At 36.5% G+C, this 21261-nt stretch overlaps 1 protein-coding gene and 1 long non-coding RNA gene across 3 annotated transcripts in view; one reads left to right on the top strand and one right to left on the bottom strand.

The window, feature by feature from the left end:
• Window positions 1–580: 580 nt before the first annotated feature.
• Window positions 581–8164, top strand: LOC133082694 (uncharacterized). The gene is made up of 3 exons (XR_009698976.1): window positions 581–738; window positions 1066–1158; window positions 7954–8164. It is a non-coding gene; the product is annotated as an uncharacterized LOC133082694 (long non-coding RNA).
• Window positions 8165–8478: 314 nt separating this feature from the next.
• The window catches only part of USP9X (ubiquitin specific peptidase 9 X-linked), an 89268-nt gene continuing 76485 nt past the window's right edge, over window positions 8479–21261 (bottom strand). The window contains exons 35-44 of one of the 2 annotated variants that reach the window (XM_061179407.1): window positions 20905–21028; window positions 19819–20044; window positions 19180–19309; window positions 16308–16493; window positions 15640–15860; window positions 15321–15409; window positions 11685–11841; window positions 11124–11336; window positions 10663–10758; window positions 8479–8851 (exon numbers count right to left, since the gene is read on the bottom strand). In XM_061179407.1, the coding sequence (XP_061035390.1) occupies window positions 8714–8851; window positions 10663–10758; window positions 11124–11336; window positions 11685–11841; window positions 15321–15409; window positions 15640–15860; window positions 16308–16493; window positions 19180–19309; window positions 19819–20044; window positions 20905–21028 (1580 nt within the window). In that variant the 3' untranslated portion in view covers window positions 8479–8713. Of the gene's footprint in view, window positions 8852–10662; window positions 10759–11075; window positions 11337–11684; window positions 11842–15320; window positions 15410–15639; window positions 15861–16307; window positions 16494–19179; window positions 19310–19818; window positions 20045–20904; window positions 21029–21261 lie in introns of both variants that reach the window. The other variant, XM_061179406.1, reaches the window with a different exon arrangement.

Here is a 21261-nt window from a genome sequence, read left to right as displayed (position 1 = left end):
TTTATGTTCAAAATCTGAATAAGATATTAAAAAGTAAATACGAACAAGCAACTAAAAAGCCAACAATACAAACAAACCATTTTGGGCTGTATCAACCTATCCAGGTAACCACGCTCAACATTAAGATTTTATTTACAGAAATCCTAAACTTACACTTTTTCGATTTTAATTCAAAGCTGAAAGATTTGACTGGTTGCCTTTCTTAAAACATGGAGGTTGCATTGTCTGTAAAGAAAACTGGCTTTTCTTATAAAAGACACAAATACATCTGAAAACCCCCAGCAAGGACATGCTGACCCTAGCATTTTTCTGGACCGAACACAAATGACTTTACACAGGATTAAAGACTATGCACTTAGTGACAGAGACCAGAGCTTTCCAGAGATGCAGTTGGGACCGAATCCCCCATATCAAGAGAGCAACTGAGACAATGCAATTTAAGGCATTATCGAAAGAGTTTGCGTTTGAGTGAGAAGTGTGCTTGACACGCAGAACTTGTGCTCTGTTCGTTCTGATAACCGCCCTCACCTCCTTAATTGGCTACATTCATTTATTTCTTCAGGGCCCATAACATGTTTGCTAAGTACTATTTCGGAATGACTGTTACAGCAAAATTAACTTCTGATGAAAACTCATTTTAACAAAGACCAGAGTGAAATGCAAATGAGAAAAATCCCTGGTCTGAGGCTACCCATGTGCAGTTTGAATTCAGACCATTCCAGAAAGGGTTATAAGGAGGTGAGTCTTTAATCAAAATTACCATGGTTGGGTTTAATATGAATAAACAAGCTTTTTATTTTTTAATGGAGGAAAACATTCATAGTTGAGATCCAACTTAAAAACCATATACAAAGACTGTTCTATTAGCTCTAGGCATTGCCATTTGACTGGGCAAGAACACAGCTCACAGGCCACCTCTTCTGTTTGGTGTTGGACTGAAGTCACCCACTGGGGCCCATGGCATCCATACTTTAGAGCTGCCGAGGACATGGCGGGGAGCGGTGCTGGGTCAGGGTACATCCTGCTGTCACTTGGAAATATGAGTTGCCATTTTCTTTTCCCCAGGGACCTACGTTTTTTGAAGAGAACGTTAGCATCTTTCCTTCTCATTCCAAGAATTGGCTACAAGAAACCTCTCATCTGAGCTACTAGAAATGTGTGAGTATAGCTTTTCAAAATGTACTTATTTTCAAATCAGAGCTAAGAAAGAGTAAAAGGCATATTTCAGTTCTCAAAGTTGTAACCCCACGTCAAATTCTTAACTAAAGCTGTTCCTCTATGGGAGCTCACACTAAATGCATGGCAAAGGTCTACCTACAGTTAATGTAGAGCATAATTTAAAATACAGGATATTATTTTAGGCAGCTGTATTTCCTCTTTTAACCTAGACTCAAAATGTAACACTATGTTTCAGATTTAATACATCTGTAAACAAATTCAGAACACACAAAAAAGCCTTACTTTTTTTTCCTTATTCACCAGCCAAATTTAGAAGGTCACGTTTTAACAACTGCTTTTAAACCAACCTAACATTGAACCTCAGTATTTAGGAGATTCAGGTATGACATTTATGTCTTCCTTTGGTTCTAGCTTTGTATTTTCAGTTCATTCTTGACTTTAAAGAAAGCATTTAAATGTAAACATTCTGGAGTTAAATCGGCTTCTCTCTTACTCTTCTTTTCGGCCTCAAACTGATTTTATAATGACTGTTGCCCGTCACACTTCGGCACAGGGGAACAGCTATTAATAACTTAAATGTGAAAAAAAAAATGGTCATGAAGAACCTAGGGGCAAGACGGGAATAAAGACGCAGACCTACTGGAGAATGGACTTGAGGACACAGGGAGGGGGAAGGGTAAGCTGGGACGAAGTGAGAGACTGGCATGGACGTATATACACTACCAAATGTAAAATAGCTAGCTAGTGGGAAGCAGTCACATAGCACAGGGAGATCAGCTCGGTGCTTTGTGACCACCTAGAGGGGTGGGATAAGGAGGGTGAGAGGGAGGGAGATGCAAGAGGGAAGAGCTAAGGGGGATATATGTATATGTATAACTGACTCGCTTTGTTATAAAGCAGAAGCTAACACACCATTGTAAAGCAATTATACTCCAATAAAAATGTTAAAAAGCATAGTCTAATTTTTTAAGTTGTTGTAAATTAAGGCTGATTCTGTAAACAATACTTAAGAAACACTAAGCCTTTATCATTAAATAATTTTAATAAAATAAAAACATTTCCTTTCAAACAAAACCAAAAAAAAAAAAAAAAGACTTAAATGTGAATTGCATATTGGTAAGTTATAACTGCTGAAAAGCACCTGAAAAATATAACTGCTGCTCTTGGTTACTTGGCATCATGCTTTTCTAAAGACAAAAACACAGTGAGAGGGACATCCTGTAGCCATTTCTCGTTTATCATGAGTGTAAGGTTTTTCCAGCACTCACTACATTCTACTCTAGCGTGCACTCCTTCCAAAACAGTATGTTGGATTCTTTTCCCTGTAAGAATGGAGTATCTGCTAACCTCAGTGTAAGAAGCCTATGTCAAGTGTCTAATGCTGTGTGGATAAGTGCTAAACAAAAACTCAACATCCAGTTTATCTAAGCACTTACATTACTAGTGACAGTTAAGTAAACCAAGCTTCAGTAAATTAATTAGAAAGGCAAATCTGTTCATATTTTACTGCAAATCTGAATTTTTGGTTTTTAATTAAAAAATCCCAACCTTGGGGCAATACAGAAGGCTACCTACAACCTAAGAGCTTGGTATTTAAAACTGACTTAGTAACTTAAGCTTTTAAGTCTCTTTAGTACATTCATGGTCTTAGCCTTTGACCTAGTCAGACTTCCTAAGGAAGATATGGTTAACACAGCCTTATGGGAATCTGCATAAGGCCCATTTTGCTGAGAAAGGATTTATACTAAATGCTTAAGACATCCTGAAAGTAGATGGCTGAAAGAACGAACTACTAGTACTACTGATTAATATTTCCAGTAAGGGAAGGTACTCACCAACTTTAAGCAGTCACCATCTAGATTTCTGATTTTAAACACACAGCTTGAAAAAGCTGTTTCCCTATTCACCGGAACAGAACACAGTAATTTACATCCCCTTCAGGGACACATCCTAAACGTAGAGGCCTTTGGAAAAAGGATTACGAAGGGCTCTTCCTCAACACACACTGAGCCCTAGGCATTGACCTATTTCCTTGGCATCCCGCAGACACTCTTCCTTGCTGACAGTTGTGGTTCTTAAGTCAGTCAGAAGGGAAGGACATTCCGAACCTTCACGATACGAATACTTACTTCTCCCCGGTCCCACCTAAAGCACCAGATTTAAGACTCCAAAGTTAGTTATCTTTGCTTCTGAATTCCAAAGAAGGTGCACCCAGTGTTTTAAAGGGTGGGGAAAAATTAAATGGGAACTCTAAGAATACATTTCGACTCCTCACGCAGGTGAATCCCTCCGCAGGACTCACTCATGGAAAAACTTTCCAGTATCCAAAGCAATCGTTTTGAATATTCTTACATCTATACAATTGAAGAGAAATAGAAAATGAATAACTTCTATCATCTTGCAGGGTGGCCCCCGCTGGGCTCCCTCTGGGGCAGGAGGGTGGCGAAGGGAAGGCAGCGAGGCCGGGGCAGCTGGAGAATACCCACGGGGGGGGCGGGGGGCGCCAGAAAGTCGGCCCGGTGTCTGGAAAGTCATGTACGTGAAAAGGGAACTGGAAGCCATGACACAGAAACGTCTCAAAGGTCTGCCCCTACTGGACAGTACCGACAACTCCTCAAAGGTTCAGTTCCGTCAAGCCTTTTCTTCATAAAAGTGGCCAATTTACAAGTTTATCACTAATTACACATAAAAATAGGGTTTTTATATTTCGGCAGGTTAATGGAAAAATAAGCAACTCGAGAAAAGCCCACCACAATGAAAAACTTCTATTTCTAGATAAATGTTGATGGAGCCCAAGGAGACGACCTTGTTTTCAGATGACAACTAAAAGCATTTCCATTTTACTCTTGAGCTGTGTACATCTCAGTGGAATGTCTTTAAAACAATTAACTGATTTTTGTATGGGTCTGTAATTTGTTTTGTGGAGGAAAGTTTTAGTGTGGTTTAAGAACATTTCCCTTGAGACTTTACAACCTAAGAAAACGAGTTAGTAAAACCTTTGATATAACCCCAACTTTAAACTTTGAGGTATAAAAACTGTCAATTTTCTACCTACCTGTAAATTATCAGATTACAATGAAGCAGTTCAAAATATTAGTGGCCATATTCTCATTGTTGTGTTCACGTGGCTAAAAATACTTAAAATTCAAACGGTTTAATCCAACTGGAGTTTTCCAAACTGCAGAACACTAGTTTATTAATCTTCTGGTTCTCTTAAAAAAATAAGAGTTTGAGGAAAAAGAGTATGTCTCTTTCTTTCTTTAGCAGTAATCCTTGCAGTAACCCAACTGTAGGGAAGCACCAACAGGTTTCTATGGAAGTCTTATTTCTTTGGAACATGGCAACAAATAATTACTTCTCAGATACCCAAAAGCAGAGCAGATGGAATTTGCTAGAGAATTAAATGAATTTTCACTTCTATCACTCCCGTCAAATACGTGACCTGCTTTATTTCTGATTTAAATGAACTTTGAAACACCAAAGTGTTTGACAAATCTTGGTCTTAGAATGAACGGTTAAGCCAGCAATTAGATCACAATCCCATTTTTGAAAGGCTTAGATGTGAATATAGAAAATAAGGGCTGAATTCCTCTACTTGTAAACATTTCCCCTTTAAAGTTCCCTTTAAATCGATTACACCTCTAATTTACTTTCCGTTTAGAAATCTTATTTTAATAAATAAAAGGGGAAACCGAAATTTAATTTATAAAGTTTTATTTTTGTATATGTGCTAAATCTTAGGAACTGTGGACAATCTTCAGTCAGTCTGTTGGCTTGTAAAAGGCTGAGAAGTATGTGATCTGGGTGGTGAAATTTCCTCTTGGGAATCTGGATTTCAAAATGAAAAAAAATTTTCACTCATTTGCAAGTTTAAAACATGGTGCACCTTTCCCCCTTTTTTTCTTACACCTAATAAATTCGGAGGAAAAGTGCTACATTTCTGCAAACGTAAAATAATCTAAAATAATCGTTGTAAATACAATCGGCAGCAAGTTCTTAATACATTTAGCACTTCTGTAGTGATTTACCACACCCAAAACCTTATTTTCAAACACTAAACACTCACATAGGTGCAGGACCAATTTTGGTTGAGCCCTGCTAGGAAACCAGGACTGAATGGTTTTTCTCAGTAACACAAGAACTGGGGGGAGGGGAGGGGTGTTTTACTTTCTCGGCAGTATGTAGTACCTTCAAACTAGAGACCAAAATTGGGCACTTATGAAAAGGCAATTTTAAAAAAAATCCAGTTATAATTCTAAATAAGGCAGGATATATCCACCAAAGTAACCACAAAATTCAGCAAAGTAAGAGTTCACGGGAGAACATATGCTGGAAAAATACTAAGAAAAAACGGAAAGGAACTATTTCGGAGTAGTCATCTGAGTATTCACAGACTTGCTTTCATTTACAAACGTAATTCAAATAAAAAAGGCTCCTCATCTTTTTAACCCACTACTAGGATTAAATACTTAAGTTGTTATCATTCACTAATAAAAGTTAATCATGAAAAAAATATAAAACATTTTAATTCTAAATTTGTACATATAACAGCTAAAAGAGACAAGGTTGGGAAATGATCATTGAGAGAAAAATGAACCAAGACAAAAACCCCAAATATGATTATGTTCTTATTTCTGCCTCTACAATGCTGAACATGAAAATTTGGTTGGTGGAGGGCTTAGAAACAGCAGCAATATGGTTTTTACCAAGTTGTGCACTGAAATACTTAGATCCTATAGGGCAAAGCCCTTGTTCACACAGATTAACAATGAAAACATCTTCAGTCTTTCTGTTAACAGATTCTACTGTCTTCTATAAAGTAATCATGCCATTTAGAATTCCGGGGGTACTTCTTTGAAAGGAAGACTAGTGATTCCGCAACAAACATGTAAAGTAGGAAATATATATATGGCTCAAGAAATCAGTTGAGGGAGAATTAAATAATCTTTAGGCACTTTGAAGACTTGGAAGTTTAAAATGTGCCATTTATGTTCAGAAAAAGACCTCGAAATCCACCACTATGTTGCTCTTACAATAACATGCATCTTAAAATTTTCAGTTATACATTAATGCTTGCTTAAGAGTTAAATATAGAAAATAATTTGCACAAACAAACAAAAATAGCTCTCTCCATTCACCTCTCCTAGATCCTGGTCACAACACAGACCATTCTTCCTCAGATGGAGGGGGAAAGGACTCACAAGCCCTCACCTGGCACTAGGGGACTTGTAAATTCAAAGCAACGAAGGTGGGATCCCCCTCCAAGGAGAAAAATTCACAGCCTTTTAAAATGTCAGGTTTTTCGTGTCTAGGAAGTCATTCGTTTTAAAATTAAGTATATTACATACTTTTGTTAAGGACCAGGAAACACAAAAAATCATCTCAGATGGTTAGATGGTGTATTTAATGATAGCAACTTGTCCAAATAAATTTAGCCTATTCTGCTCCTTGTTAAGGAGGCTTGGAATTGAGGAACTTCTAAATTAGAATTACCAACTGGAATTGCAGACAGTGTGTATGACTCTGGCTCACACTTAACAAACTCAGATGTAATATACTTAAGGCAAAAACAGGATCTATCTGGTGTCAAAATTTCCTAATATTACAGAAAACCTAGAAGCACAGATTGACTACAGAGTACTGCAAATAAGATACCCAAAGCTTTATCTTAAATACCTGCCCCTTTTAATCACAAAATAACACAATTCTCAATTTTGTTTCTGCTTTGTTCAATTCCAACTATAGCCTTTTTGACAAAACATTTGCCTATTAACTGAACTGTAAAAAATACAACCAAGCTTGTGCTCATTAAATATACATGTATATAAAAAACATACAAAAAGTACAAGATTGATTATGTTAGGAAACTTTTACAGTGTCAACAATCCTGTTTTTCTCTAAATCTGTTAGTAAAGGGCCAAAGGTCAAATCTTTCTGTGCACAAAAACTCAATGTGACTGAACTCCTGAATTCAGTGTCATGCCTAGGCATGCTATGCACAGAATTATTTTTAATGTGCAGTCCTTAAAAAACAAACAAACAAAAAAAGACAAAAAATTAACCAAAAAACCAAAACACACCACAGGACAAAAAGTTCTTCTTAAATCAAATTCTATTTGTGAATTCAGCAAAATAATTTCTATAAAATAAAACAGCAAAATATTTAAATAGAATAGGGTGGACTGTATCTGTTTGCAGGGGTATTTGGTTTTTAGACAGGTTCCAAAAAATTACACACATTCAAGTTACCAATTCTCTTTTAAATACAGTATTGATTGATGAGTTCCTTACCTTTAATTAAATGCTTATTCTGAAATTATACCTCAATTATATTAACTAACCAGTTTCCTTTTTAATTAGACCCTGCTTCAAATGTTAAAATTTTTGGAATAATGGAAAAGGAGCTAGGACAATTCTTGCTTTCAAGTAAAACTGTGACTGTGCAGCGGTACTCCAAGTACTGTGGGATTCTGATGACTTCCACTTCACTGGGATCCAGCAGAAGGACAGTTTTAAAAGGGTCTCCTAATAAGCTCTACCAAAGAAACAGAACAAGCACACCAAATACAGTCTTCTATTATGCTCCAAGCATCCTGGCATAGCAAATTTTTGCATATTTGTTTTAAATCTTTTAAAATTCCCATTACTGATACTTAAGTTTCCTTATCCCACCCAGAGGTTGAACTGTCAAACATTAGATGTAAGCAACATATGTGTAACTGAAAACCACCTGTTTATCACATTTCTCCCCTTGTTTTGTATTTTATATTCTAGGTGTAAGACGGAAAAGCTCTGAGCAATACAGCTGTCGCGCTGGGACAACTGCTGTCATTATGGTAATTTTTTCCTCATTGGCTACACTAACCTGGTGTGAAGCCATGCTACATGTTACAGCGTAACTATAGCTTCAAAGTGATTAACCTACCCTCAGAATAAAAAGGCAATGAAAAAGATCTAGAAACAATGTTACATCACCAAATTTTCCACATCAACCAAATAATTTAAAGGTTACCAGCCTTTCACTGCTCATAATAAAACTGACTCCAGTGGCAAAGAATTAACATGAAACTATTGGTGTGGTTGAAATGGATGGGCTCTGGTTTGTTGCTGTTGGTTTATTTTTTGTTTTTGTAAAGGAGTTGATCCAACTGCCGTTAAGGCAGGCAACACTGGTTGCAGAGTGCAATGGGTATGACAAGGAAATTAACTTTTGTAGGTTTTGTAGATCTGTGAGTCTCATCAAGAAAAAAGTTTCTTGCTTAAGAATTAACAGTCAAACATTAATATACTATATACACCTTTGCCATTTACACGTTAGCATCAGGCCATTTATTACAAAACACTATACACTTTCCACTGCAGGCGGGTTATATATTGACAGCAAATTTCTGCAGGTAAGACAGTGAATAAACTTTCCACTCCATGTTGATTAGGAATAGTTTTTCTAGTTTTAAATATTAGCCAGACACAGAAAAAGGTTGGACTGTAAGGCCTGGGTGCACAGTCTTGATGGAACCAGTTAATCATGTGCATTTCACTGATCCTTCGTCTGAGGTGGGGATACTTCTTCACTGCCTTCATAATTTTCTTGTGCTCGTTGGCCAGTTCTCTGAGGGTTGTTCATGTGATGTGCTGCTGGGCCTGTATACGGCTGTCCATGCACATGGTTATTCTGGGAGGGGAGAAGAGATCTGCATGTTAAAACTTTTCATACATTAAACTTCAACTTTAAAGATCACAGGCTGAAGTTTGTGGAAATGTAAACATTTCTTTTATTCCTAGGACTTACAAAGAGTAAATACACTTGGGCTAATGATGGAAAAGAAAGAAAAAAAAAAAAAGTGGTTTGAAAGAGAAAAGGTAGCCTAAATTCAAACCCCAAAGCCCCAAATAAGAGCAGTGTAGGTCTGTTTAATTCTTTGGCCAAAGTGATTTTAAGTGCCAAAAATTATTTAGATTCAAGTCTGACAAATAAGGGATAACACAGCCCATTATTGCTCGTGGTAAAAAATATTCATGAAAAGTATCTGTAAGCTGGAACACATCTATCCTCACACTCTTCTGAGCACCTTGAAACTCCCATATGAGAAATCTGATTGAATGATCATATGAGGTCTGCATGAGCAACAATCCGGAACACAGGATGATGTTAATGAAAACAAAACAACACTGAAGATGTGGATTAACCGGGCATGATTAATATATGAGTTTTCTCAGGGCGGAGGAAAGTAACTCTTCTCCTTGTGGATTTGGGTCCTTAATGTTTTAAACCCCTGAACTCTCATTTTTCTGTACGTTCCCCACCAGTCAAGCCAAGAAGATTATAGGCTTTAACTTTCTATAATTTCTATTACGAAAATTATGAATATGCATTTTCCAGTCATATTCAACATTTCTAGTCAGCATGCTTCTATTTCCACCCTGAAATATAAGACAGAATGCTTACATAATGGTTTTGAAAGCATGGTTCCTAGACCAGTAGCAGCAGCAGCTGGGAACTCGTTAGAAATGTACTGAGGGGGATTCCCTGGTGGCGCAGTGGTTGAGAATCTGCCTGCCAATGCAGGGGACACGGGTTCGAGCCCTGGTCTGGGAAGATCCCACATGCCGCGGAGCAACTGGGCCCGTGAGCCACAATTACTGAGCCTGCACGTCTGGAGCCTGTGCTCCGCAACAAGAGAGGCCGCGATAGTGAGAAGCCCGCGCACCGCGATGAAGAGTGGCCCCCACTGGCCGCAACTAGAGAAAGCCCTCGCATAGAAACGAAGACCCAACACAGCCATACATACATACATACATACATACATACATAAATAAAAAAAAGAAATGTACTGAATGAGAAACGCTGGGGTGGGGCCTAGCACTCTGCTGCAACAGCCCACCAGGGGATTCCCATGCTTGTGCAAGTTTAAGGACCACTGCCTCAAAAGATCTGAATTAGTCACATCTGGGGTTTAGAAAGAGACGCTCTCATTTAGAACGTTTCTTCATCTAAATTTATTTAGTTATTGATTTCACAGAAAAATTCATGGAAATCTGTCAAATCCCTCATTTTTTTCCAACAATTTTTACTGTCATTGTCTTGGTTATGCTAAGTAATAAGCAAACACTTCTTCCTTCACTGCCATATCTAAGTGCCTTCAAAATCCACTCACACACTTAGCCTAACAGGAAATGTGGTCTTAATCCATTATACTAAATATTGATTATCATTTTATATTGACGTGAATAATCATAGTTTTACGAACTTCATCTACTAGTACAAGAGGGGCACATATTTGACCAGGAAAACACCACAGGGGCAAGCTCAAACATGCCACATTGTGACCCCATGCCAACCATTCCTCTTTTGATCATGCCCCCAAAGCTAGTCTAGATAATCCCTCTATTACTTTACAGTCACAACAAGAAACTTAGCCATCCTTTAAATAAAGCATAAAGATTGGTTCTAGGGAATAAAAACACGAACCAAGCCCAATATACCTGCTGATACTGAGATCCAGGTGAATGGGGGTATAATGGGGCATCTTCAGGTGGAGGCGACTCATGCTCATCTGGGGCATCTTGGTCATCTGGCTCCTGATTTTAAGTATTTAAAGATAAAGAATTATGTAGCCAAATTCAAGTTTATTTTTAATTTTTTTTCTATTTGAAATAAAATCTTTAAAATCTAAAAAACTGACCCACTAACAACTTTTCTTTTACTACAGATAAACAAAGTAAACTGAAAGGAACCTGATTTGGGTTCTCTTAGAAATACTAGATTCAGGCAATTTCACAAATATTTCTCTAAAAGAAGGTTCCCTCATTAAGACCACATATAAATAAAACTTCAACATAATTTTTTCCCCATTATCATTAATACATAAACACTGGCCTATAAAGTAAAGAATTACTTTGCTTTCTTCCATTTCTATCTGCTGCACACTGGTGGCTTTTTTTACCTCCTCTGGACAGAGTTCACAAGCTTTTGCAAGTGTCATCCTAGCACTATGTGATCTCTCCAAGAAATAACCATTTGATGTTTCATTGCTTTGCACCGGAGGAGACCAATTGTTGTAAGTGTACTGAGGATTGCCAGTGTATGGTCGTCTTTCAAGTTCATCTCCAAGCCATTCCACTGCCCAGGTCCACTTTCTTTTAAGATCTCCATTGCCCTTCAAAAGAAAATAAAACTATATATGTAAAAGGTTTTGGAATGCTTTTCAAAGGTAACTTTAAACGACAACTCCAAATTCTCATAATTCTCTTCTTTTAAAACAGAATCCTTAATTCTGATTCAGATTTCTACAAAATTATATGTGTGTGTGTATATATATACACATATATATATATATATAGAGAGAGAGAGAGAGAGCGCGCGCGCGCGCGCGCGAGAGAGAGAGAGAGAGAGAGAGAGAGAGAGAGAGAGAGAGAGAGAGAGAGAGAGAGAGAGCGAGAGAGCAAGAGAGAGCAAGAGAGAGCAAGAGAGAGCAAGAGAGAGAGAGGGAGAGAGAGACCCTCACCTGCAGAATCTGGTAAGCAACAGGACAATTGCTAAAGAGAGCTACCATACATTTTATACACTGGTATGCTCTTTTTTGATAGTGATTCTTAGAGCGCTGGATTGTGTCAAAGAGCCCATCTCGGTCATCTGGGATTCCTTTAAGTGCATTATGAATTCTGAAAGAGAACCAGATAAATAAAAACTTCTAAAATCAAATAGCAGCTAACATTACTGAGTGCCTACTATGTGCCATTCAATAAATGTCTTTGATGTAGTCATGTAATCTAATGCTAGACAGTAAGTCCTCTTCTTAAACCCTTGAACACAGATAAGAAAAATAGAGAGGTTAAAAGACTTGCAACCCAAGGTCATATGGCCGCCTGGTACCAACTTATTACCAATCCAAAATGACAAATATCATATGATTCCAGTTATATGAGGTATTTAGAGAATAGGCAAAAATCAGAGAAAGCAAGAATAATGGGTACAGAGTTTCAGTTTGGGATGATGAAAAAGTTCTGGAGATGGATAGTGGTGATGGTTAACACAATATTGTGAACGTACTTAATTCCACCAAATTGTACACTTAAAAATGGTTAAAATGGTAAATTTTGTTATGAATATTTTACAATGTTTCAAAAAATATTTTAAAATTTACCTGCCTGCGATTCTACTCTAAGCTATATATCCAAGAGAATTGAAAACAGGTGTTTAAAAAGAAATACAAAACTTGTACATGAATGTTCACAACAGTATTATTCACAGCAGCCAAAAGGTGGAAACAACCCAAATATCTACCAACAGATGAACGAGTATACAAAATGTAATGTACCCATACAATGGAATATTATTCAGCCATAAAAAGCAATGAAGTACAGATATGTACTCTAACATGGATGAATTTGAAAACATTATGCCAAGTGAAAAAAGCCAGATACAAAAGAACACATTGTATGATTCCATTCATATGAGATGTCCAGGCAAGTCCTGGATATTTTGCCTATGGACAGACCAATTCATAGAGATAGAAAGCAGATTAGTGGTTGTCAGGGGCTGGGGGATGGGAGGACTAGGGAGTGACTGCTTAACTGGGTTTGGATTTTCCTTTTGGAGTGATGAAAATGTTCTGGAATTAGACAGTGGTAATGGTTGCACAACACTGTGAATGTACTAAAAGCCACTGAATTGTATGCTTTAAAATGGTTAAAATAGTGAATTTTACGTTAAGTGAATTTTACCTCAATAAAGAAACATTACCTAAAAAACCTTTTGTATACCTTATATTTTACTTAATAGAACGTTCCAAATCAAAATTCAAGTTTGTTTTGTTTTTTTGTATTACATGCATTTATAAAATCTGTTTTGTTTGGAAATCATGACTTTGTAATTTTGCAAAGTTTAATCATTTCAGACCACACAATCAACCATGTACAGGCTTCCTGCTATTTAATCTGAAACACTGCAGTGTATATTCTGTTTTTACCTTCAGTTTTGTCAAGTGATAATGAATCAACTGCTTTCAAATGCCATTTTTATCAATATTACCTTTCCCTCCCTTGTTCCCCAATGCTTAACGGTGCCAGGCCCACGGGAGATGCTCCATAAATACACACTGCTTACTAAATGACCTAAAAGCACACTATGAGAAAATTATTTTCAAGCTTGGTGCCAGGGACTCGTAACAACAATCTTATCATTACACAAAAGTCAAATTCCCATGTTTAATCCTGCACACATGCCTTTAGCATTATTACTTGCTCTAATGAAACAAGAGAACTAAGATGTGGCTAATTGGCTTAAAGCTATAAATGCATACAATATTTTCAAAAGAAAATAATGAAAAGTTAGATTCCATTTCAACCAACTCTTAAGTTTCAGATCCTTTGATCATATTGAGAAGAGTACTGGTAGTATTCAAAATAAGCGGCTATAGTTTTAGAACTACTAAATTTTGTGTTTAATGAAAATTGATTTCTGGTTTAATGCTATTTTTACAATATTAATTCAACTGTTGGAAATCTATGATGGTAATTCTGGTGAATAATTTGAAAATATTATTTCATGAATTCTGGCATTTGCAATCCCCACTAAGACTCAAGATTTTAATTTCTCTTTAAGCATTTTGTTGTTATAAAACTTGTTTTCAGGTTTCTGTTATTGATTGATTGATTGATTGATTGTGTGGCCGTGCCGTGCAGCATGTGGGATCTTAGTTCCCCGACCAAGGATTGAACCCTTGCCCCCTGTAATGGAAGCGAAGTGTCTTAACAACTGGACTGCCAGGGAAGTCCCAGGTTTCTGTTTTAATTATTACACTGACAGACAGGAGGCAGTCTGTTATATGGATTCTCAGTTGTTTCCCAACATAAACTCTTACACTACTGTCCATGTAGGGAGGGAAGTTATACAATCTGGCAAAGTTGCCAACTAATTCCATAGTTCATCATCATCTGTATTGCTCTTGGGATTAAGGATAATGTATTAAGCTTTTACGTAAAAAGAGGAATTCTGGAGGAACCTTGAGGGACAGCTAAGCTGGATAACCTTAGTCCTAAATTAATAAATATTAAAAATAAAATTTAAAAATTAAATAATAAAATAAAAATAAATAAAAAATTGCTAACTCCTAAACCTCTCGTACGTATACTGAAAAACTAGTTACGGTTCATGCTCATTTATTCACGGATTCCGTATCTGCAGTTTTGCCTACTTGCTAAACTTGATCTGTAATGGCAAAAATCAACTCTTTGCAATTGCAGTCACGTGCAGAGTAGCAAAAACAACTGAGTTGCCCAACACACGTTCCCATCTGAAGTGGAACAAAGTGATATTCGGCCTTGTTTTAGCTCATACTGTAAACAAGTATCCTTTTTCCCATCTATTTCAGTGACAGCTTTTCACATTTTTGTGCTTTGTGTTATCTCACTGTTTAGAAAGGGCCTCAAATGTGTAGTGCTAAAGTGCTGTCTAATGTTCCTAAGCCCAAAAAGGCTGTGATGTGCTTTGCAGAGAAAATGTGTGTCAGATAAGCTTTGTTCAGACCCGATTTATTGTGAATTCAATGTTAATAAGTCAGCAATATATATTAAATAACGTGTCTTTAAACAGAAACACACATTAAAAAAAGGTTATGTATTGATTGGTTGGAAAAAAAAAGTAACCAGAGACTGGCAAGAACCTAACCCTGTTTTTTCCCCAGGAGCAATGATTTAGTATTTGCTCATTCAGTGTTCACAGTGACTTTCAGACCGTTAACTACCATGAATAATGGGAACTGACTGTACTTACTGAAGGCACTATTTTTAGATGACCAAGTGTTATCTCATGTAATTCTAAAACTAACGTAATCTTATCCTAAAATAACCCTAGAGCATCATTAATGAAATGGAAACATTTACAAAAAAATCCCCCCAAACAAAAAACACAACAATTGAAAGAAAAAGGTTAGTATATTAAGTATGCAACTTGGGCAATGAGAGCAAAAAATAAAAAATGAAATAAAACTGTGAGGAATGGGGGACCTTTTTATTCATTCTTATGTTTTGTTTAAGATAAAACATTTATTAGATCTTCACGAGGTAAAAAAAAAAATATGTGCCGACTGGTAATTTCAGTTACTCTAAAAGCTGGGCAAGGAACAAAAAAGGGTATCTACCTGTGAGTCTGCCAGGAGTCCTCAATCAGTAAGATCTGCAAAAGCAGATCCAAATAGGGCCGGAGTTCATAAGTATAGGAATATGCAACCTAAAAACAGGTAAGACATGGTGAAGAACTTATTTAAAGCAGCAACAGTGGTGATCCTTTTGTAATGTGTAATGTATAAAAATATCAAATCACTATGTTGCACATCTAAAACTAATATAATTGTAAAGTCAATTATACTTAAAAAAAAACTATTTAAAAAAATAAAAATATAAAATAAAGGAATAACAAATCAAATTATAGAGACATATGAATGTGTATTTTCCTTTAACCTGCCAGAGAAGTTCACTGAGGACAGTAGATGAGAACTGAGGATTCTCCCAGCAGCAAAAACGAAGCAATTTGACGGTTTCCTCTGAGTTACTGCAGTCCTCAATGATTTTCTTCACATAACTTGTCCTCACAAATAAAATGTCTGCCACATTCTGCTGAATTGGCATTATAGGTTGTGATAAATTAGGATCACCAAAAGGATTGGGAAGAGGAGGATTACCTAGAATACAGATTTGTCATCAATGAAAAACAGATCGGCTTCTCCACAGAAAATAGCTTATGAATTTTTTATTTTATGAAAATAATATTTTAAATCAAGTTTCCTGAGTACAACAAAGAAAGTAATATTAAGCATTATAATGATCACATATATCAAGATGATAAAATGTAAAACTGAAATGCCAACACTGGCGTTTTCTTTATATAAAAGTTAATTCTTAAACTACTTTATAAACAAGGTACCAACCTCAGTAACAAGTAGACAGAAAGATTCCCTTTAAATATGAGGAAAAAGGTGCAAGACTCAAAATATTATAAAATATTCCAAGCATGGACTTTCAGACTCTCGTTTTATTTTTAAATATCTTTGGAATTACTTTGAATCAGGTACTATATATGGCCAGCAGTACTTTAAAACCAACGTAAAGAATGGAGTATTTGACTTTACCGTTGATTGAAGACTGCATTCTTGACGAGACATTGCAGCATCGGATTAGCTGTGACACTACTGAGTATAATTTGCCTAATTCAGCATACTGATACTTGATTGGAGGACCTGGACCTTCATCTAAAGACACAAGCATAAAGGTAGCAGGTACACTCAATTTCAGAAGCTGTGTCTTCTCCGCCACACCTACAATAAAGAAGGGAGAAGCAGGAAGAGAGGGGAAGAATTATATGAGAGGAAAGAACTGGGACGGAAGGGCTTCATAATAAAATATCTTTCTACAACTTTTATGATCAGAAGATCACTTTTACTTAGCATTTACTTACTTCAGCAATCAGAACCAAAAATCTACTGAGTTAGTATAACTGGATTTAAGTATTAAAATGGTTAAACAGTGACTATGACATTCCAATCCTACTGGGCATAAGGAAGAGGAACACTTTCTATGGCCTGGGGAGTCTCGGCAACTAGCCTAGTCTGCAATCCTCATCATTAGGTGAATGATGAAAACTGAGAAATAAGAATTCTTTTATGAATTGCCTTTCTTCCTCAGCCAGGCTTCTTGAAAGACGCCTAAACTCGTTCCCTCTACTTTCTCATCTTCCCAGTCCTCAACCCATGCCTATTTGGCTTCTGCCCCCTTTTCTGGTTTAAAGCTAAGGAATAGTTCTCAAACCATAACCATTTCCTCCTTTCTTGGGTTCCTCTCTTATTTTCTTTCTACCTCTTCTTATTCTTTTTTTTTTTTTTTTTTTCTTATTCTTATTTGTGAGTCCTCCTTCCTCTCTTCAAAAGTGATGGTCCTCAAAGTTCCCACGTCAGGCTATCTTCTCACACCGTATGCCTTCCCTGGACGATCAAACCCACTCTAATGGCTTCAAGTTCCAGCTATTTTCATTCAGCTGATTCCAAAATATTTCCAGACAAATAGATCACCGCTCTACTGGACAGCTCTATTTGGGTGTCACAAAGACTCAAATTCCCTGTCCACGTTCTTCCTCCTGGGTTTCCCCTCTCAGTACATGGCACTACTACCTGCTCAGTTTGTCAAGTTGGAATTCTGGGCATCATTCTTAACATCTCTTCTGTGTTCCCCTTCCCTGAATACCCAATCACCAAATCCTACTGTCCTTATCTCCAATAAAAAGCACCAGAATCTGACTACTTGTATCCCGCTCACTGCCAGTTCCTCAGTATAAGCCACAACGATTTTCTATCTATAGATTACTTTAACAATCTCTAGTCTTACTCCCCAATAATCCATTCCACACTGCAGCCTGGATCTTTCTAGAAGCCATGTCTATTCAAAACTCTACAATGGCTCATCAATGCCCTCAGGATAAAGTCCAGAATCTCTCACAAGGCTTGACAGAATAGCACAATTAGAGAATTCTGCTCACCACTCCTGCCATCCCCATATTACATCAATTCTAGTCAGACTGAATAACTTTCATTTCCTCCAATAAGCCATGCTGAATTTATTCCAAGTCTCTGCACCTGCTGTTCACTCTGGATGGAAAAACTCAACCGACCAATTCCCACATCCTCTCCACTAAGTCCCCCACACTCCCCCTATGATGTACTTCCATAGCACTTTGTATTTTCCCCATTATAGCCATAAACATATTTTATGGCAAGTACCTTTTAATTTGCTTCTATACCCCATTAGAAAATAGGTGTCTTATTTATTGCCATGTTCCAAGAAGTATAGTAAATACAGGTCCACAAATCCCTTATCTGAAATCCTGAGATTCAAACAGCCCTTAACATCAATATAAACAAAGTTCATTCATAAAGTTGCCGTGAAAATCTGGCCTGAACTGACAAGAGGCTATTTACATCTTCAATCATCCCCTCCCAGTGTGAATATTCACGTGTATGATTACAAAATGCTGTTTCGGACCCTGCTCTAGGGATGTTACATAATTTAGGGCATATGGGCTATTTTACCTTTCTTAAAACCAAACAGTTCTGAACCACAAAGCGTATCTGGTCCTAAGGATTTCGTATTAAAGTTTATAGACCCATATTTGCTTTTAGCAGGGAAATTTTAATTAGATTAGATTATGGACCAACGATGCATGTTTTCTGAACAGGGAATACCTAAAAAGGGAGTTGAACAGAGTGAGATTTTTATAAATACCTAAGATTTGGCATTTCTAAGTATGAAATACAGATTCCCCTTATGCTTGTTTGCATAAATATTCTTTTCAACTACAAATATGCAAGCATCTCCAGTATGGGAAGGTAAGGGAAAAGACGACAAACGCAAAGTAGAATGTTGCTTATGTTAAAAGGGCCATGGATCAACTGGCAATTGGTAAGTTCATGCACAAAAAACCTGGAATGACAGGGATGTTTGGGTTTAGAACTTAACATAAATAACAGGTAATTTAAGTGAACATTTATATTATCCCCGATTTTAGTTTAGTTTACGTCAACAAAAACTTACGTACAGACTAAGTCCTTTACCCAAACTTGGTGAGTATTACACATCCATCTGGGACCTTTTGAAAATGTGGATTCCTTGTGTTAGCTCTGAGAATTCTTATTCAGTTGGTTTGGGATGGGGCCTAGGCATCAGTATTTAAAAAAAAAAAAAAGGTCTAGCACCACTACTTCAGGAGATAAAAATATGATTAAGATACAGATTTTGACCTGTGTCTGGTGCAGAGATAAGACACATGCATAAATAATGATAAAATACAAGGAGAAAAGTGCAGTGTAAAAAAAAAAAAGCTTCAGATAAAATTCACAATAGGTTTTATGGAACACTGTTTCTATTTTAGACCAGGTTATATTTCATCATGTGACTTACATGACTTCATTACTTAATACATTAAAAGAGAATTATGAAAACTTAAATTCTTACCTAAATTGGCATACATTACAAACAGGTTGAAATACTGCTGTAAATGACGCCCATGCTCTGAAACTTCTCTTCTCAGTAGATTTAGTACTGCTCTTAGTAAGTGATCACTCAGGCTTAAGTTGTCATAAGCCTGTAAAGGATAAAACGTTGGTTGTTTTTCAGCAACAAGGTGCAGGTACGATATAATTCTCTTTGCATGAAAAAGGGACATGCACATATACATGTTAAATATAGGCAGAAATTTCTGGAAGGACTGATCACACAAGAAATTATTAAAAAGGGTTGCTTTTTAGGAAAGGGGATGAAGATCCAATGTAGATTTCATTATAGAGGCTTCATACTGTTCTAAGTTTTAACAAATGGAAGTCCACTTAAATTTATATAACAGTAAGTGTATAACTAAGCCACTGAATGTAACTGAATTAACAGAAAATTCCGTTATGTTTTAAAGAGCCAATAGTCACTATTCACTGCTGGGAAGTGCTTTAAATGGAACTCATATAAACATTGAGGCATCGGACTCTATGGTTATTACGTGCTCATGCACGTTTGTTAGGTAAACGTATCAAACAGATGCACATATATCTGTGACTTCAACTTCCAGGAAACAGAATTTATTTCTGTTAACTGGGCAATTACCTGACTAGAAGGTCCTGGAGATGCAAAAGGTGAAGGACATGGCCCATCTTGCAAGGAAAAATGTGCAATAAAAACTATAAGTTTTGCAAATGCACCTCTCACTTCTGCACTAGGGCACTCCAGAAGGTATTCAGAGAAGCGATTTGAAACATTAAAAAGGACATTGTGAGCAAACCAAAAACGTACATTCTTGCTGTGACGAAGGAGAATACATAATGCATCATACCTAAGACAAAACCAAACAAAAATCTATGAATATCGATTCAGTAACATGTTTCCTATAGTACAGGGATGGGTCTCTATGAACCAAACAAACAAACAAAAAAATCAAAGAACCTCTTTTACTACTGGAGGGAGAGAACCAGCAATGGTAGCTTCTAGTACTAATATTAAAAAGATAAATACTATGACTTGGTCTATTTTCAGAGTGACAAAATAAATAGACGAAAACTTATACAGTCCTCTACAAATCCATGACCAAACTCTTCCTAGGTTCAATGACAAAACAATAATCCCCATTCCCTTAACATCTTACTACTAGAATAGTAAGTAAATATTGTTAAATCGAGGTATTATAATGGCCTCTAAATTTATACAGTTAGAAACTTAAACTCATTTTAAGTTTCTACCTTTTTAATCTATGGCTGAATTTAATCTAGGGAAGCTAAAATGTTAACACTTTTGTGATTAGACAGCTTAGACTTTTAAGTATCATCCTGTAATGTTTTGTACAGAGATGTCAAAGATATGATACAAGGTAACAGAAGCAGAAGCCAACTTCTGAATAATAAAAGGCGGTATTTAATCTCAGTAATTATTTTTTTTAATTTATTTTCTATACAGGTTCTTATTAGTTATCTATTTTATACATATTAATGTATATATGTCAATCCCAATCTCCCAATTCATCCCACCACTCAGTAATTATTTAAATATGATTTCTCTCACTATCGCTACCAAGATTTTTTAAATTCTGCATTCCAAATCTGAAATGAGATTATCATGGCTTGGAAAAAATAAAGCAGTATATTAAGGAACCAAACTAAATGCCAGTAATAATAGGAATGAAAATTCAAAGCAATGTACCAATCACTGGCAGAGCCACGGACTACTTTCTTGGTGTGAAATCCTGTGGTAAAGAGGAACCTAGCAGCAAGCTGAATACTAATCATAGTGATTTCTTCTGCTTCAGGCAACAGGTGATCTTGCCCTAAAAATAAAATGTAGATTAAAAAATAGTCAAACAAATTTCTGTGCTCAAGCCCCATTTTCATTTTCAAAAACAAATCTGCATTATCAACAATTTTCCAAGTCCTAACTATGTTAAAACCCCTGGGCTACTTATGAAATAATTCTTAGTAGTTCAGTAAAGCACCCTTCAACTAATGCTTGAGTAAAAAAACCAAACTGTTGTAACAAACAAAAGCTCCTCTGTCTCTAAAT

The sequence above is a fragment of the Eubalaena glacialis genome, chromosome X, assembly GCF_028564815.1.
Source record: "Eubalaena glacialis isolate mEubGla1 chromosome X, mEubGla1.1.hap2.+ XY, whole genome shotgun sequence".
NCBI lineage: Eukaryota > Metazoa > Chordata > Mammalia > Artiodactyla > Balaenidae > Eubalaena > Eubalaena glacialis.
This window is presented reverse-complemented; position numbering and strand designations above follow the sequence as displayed.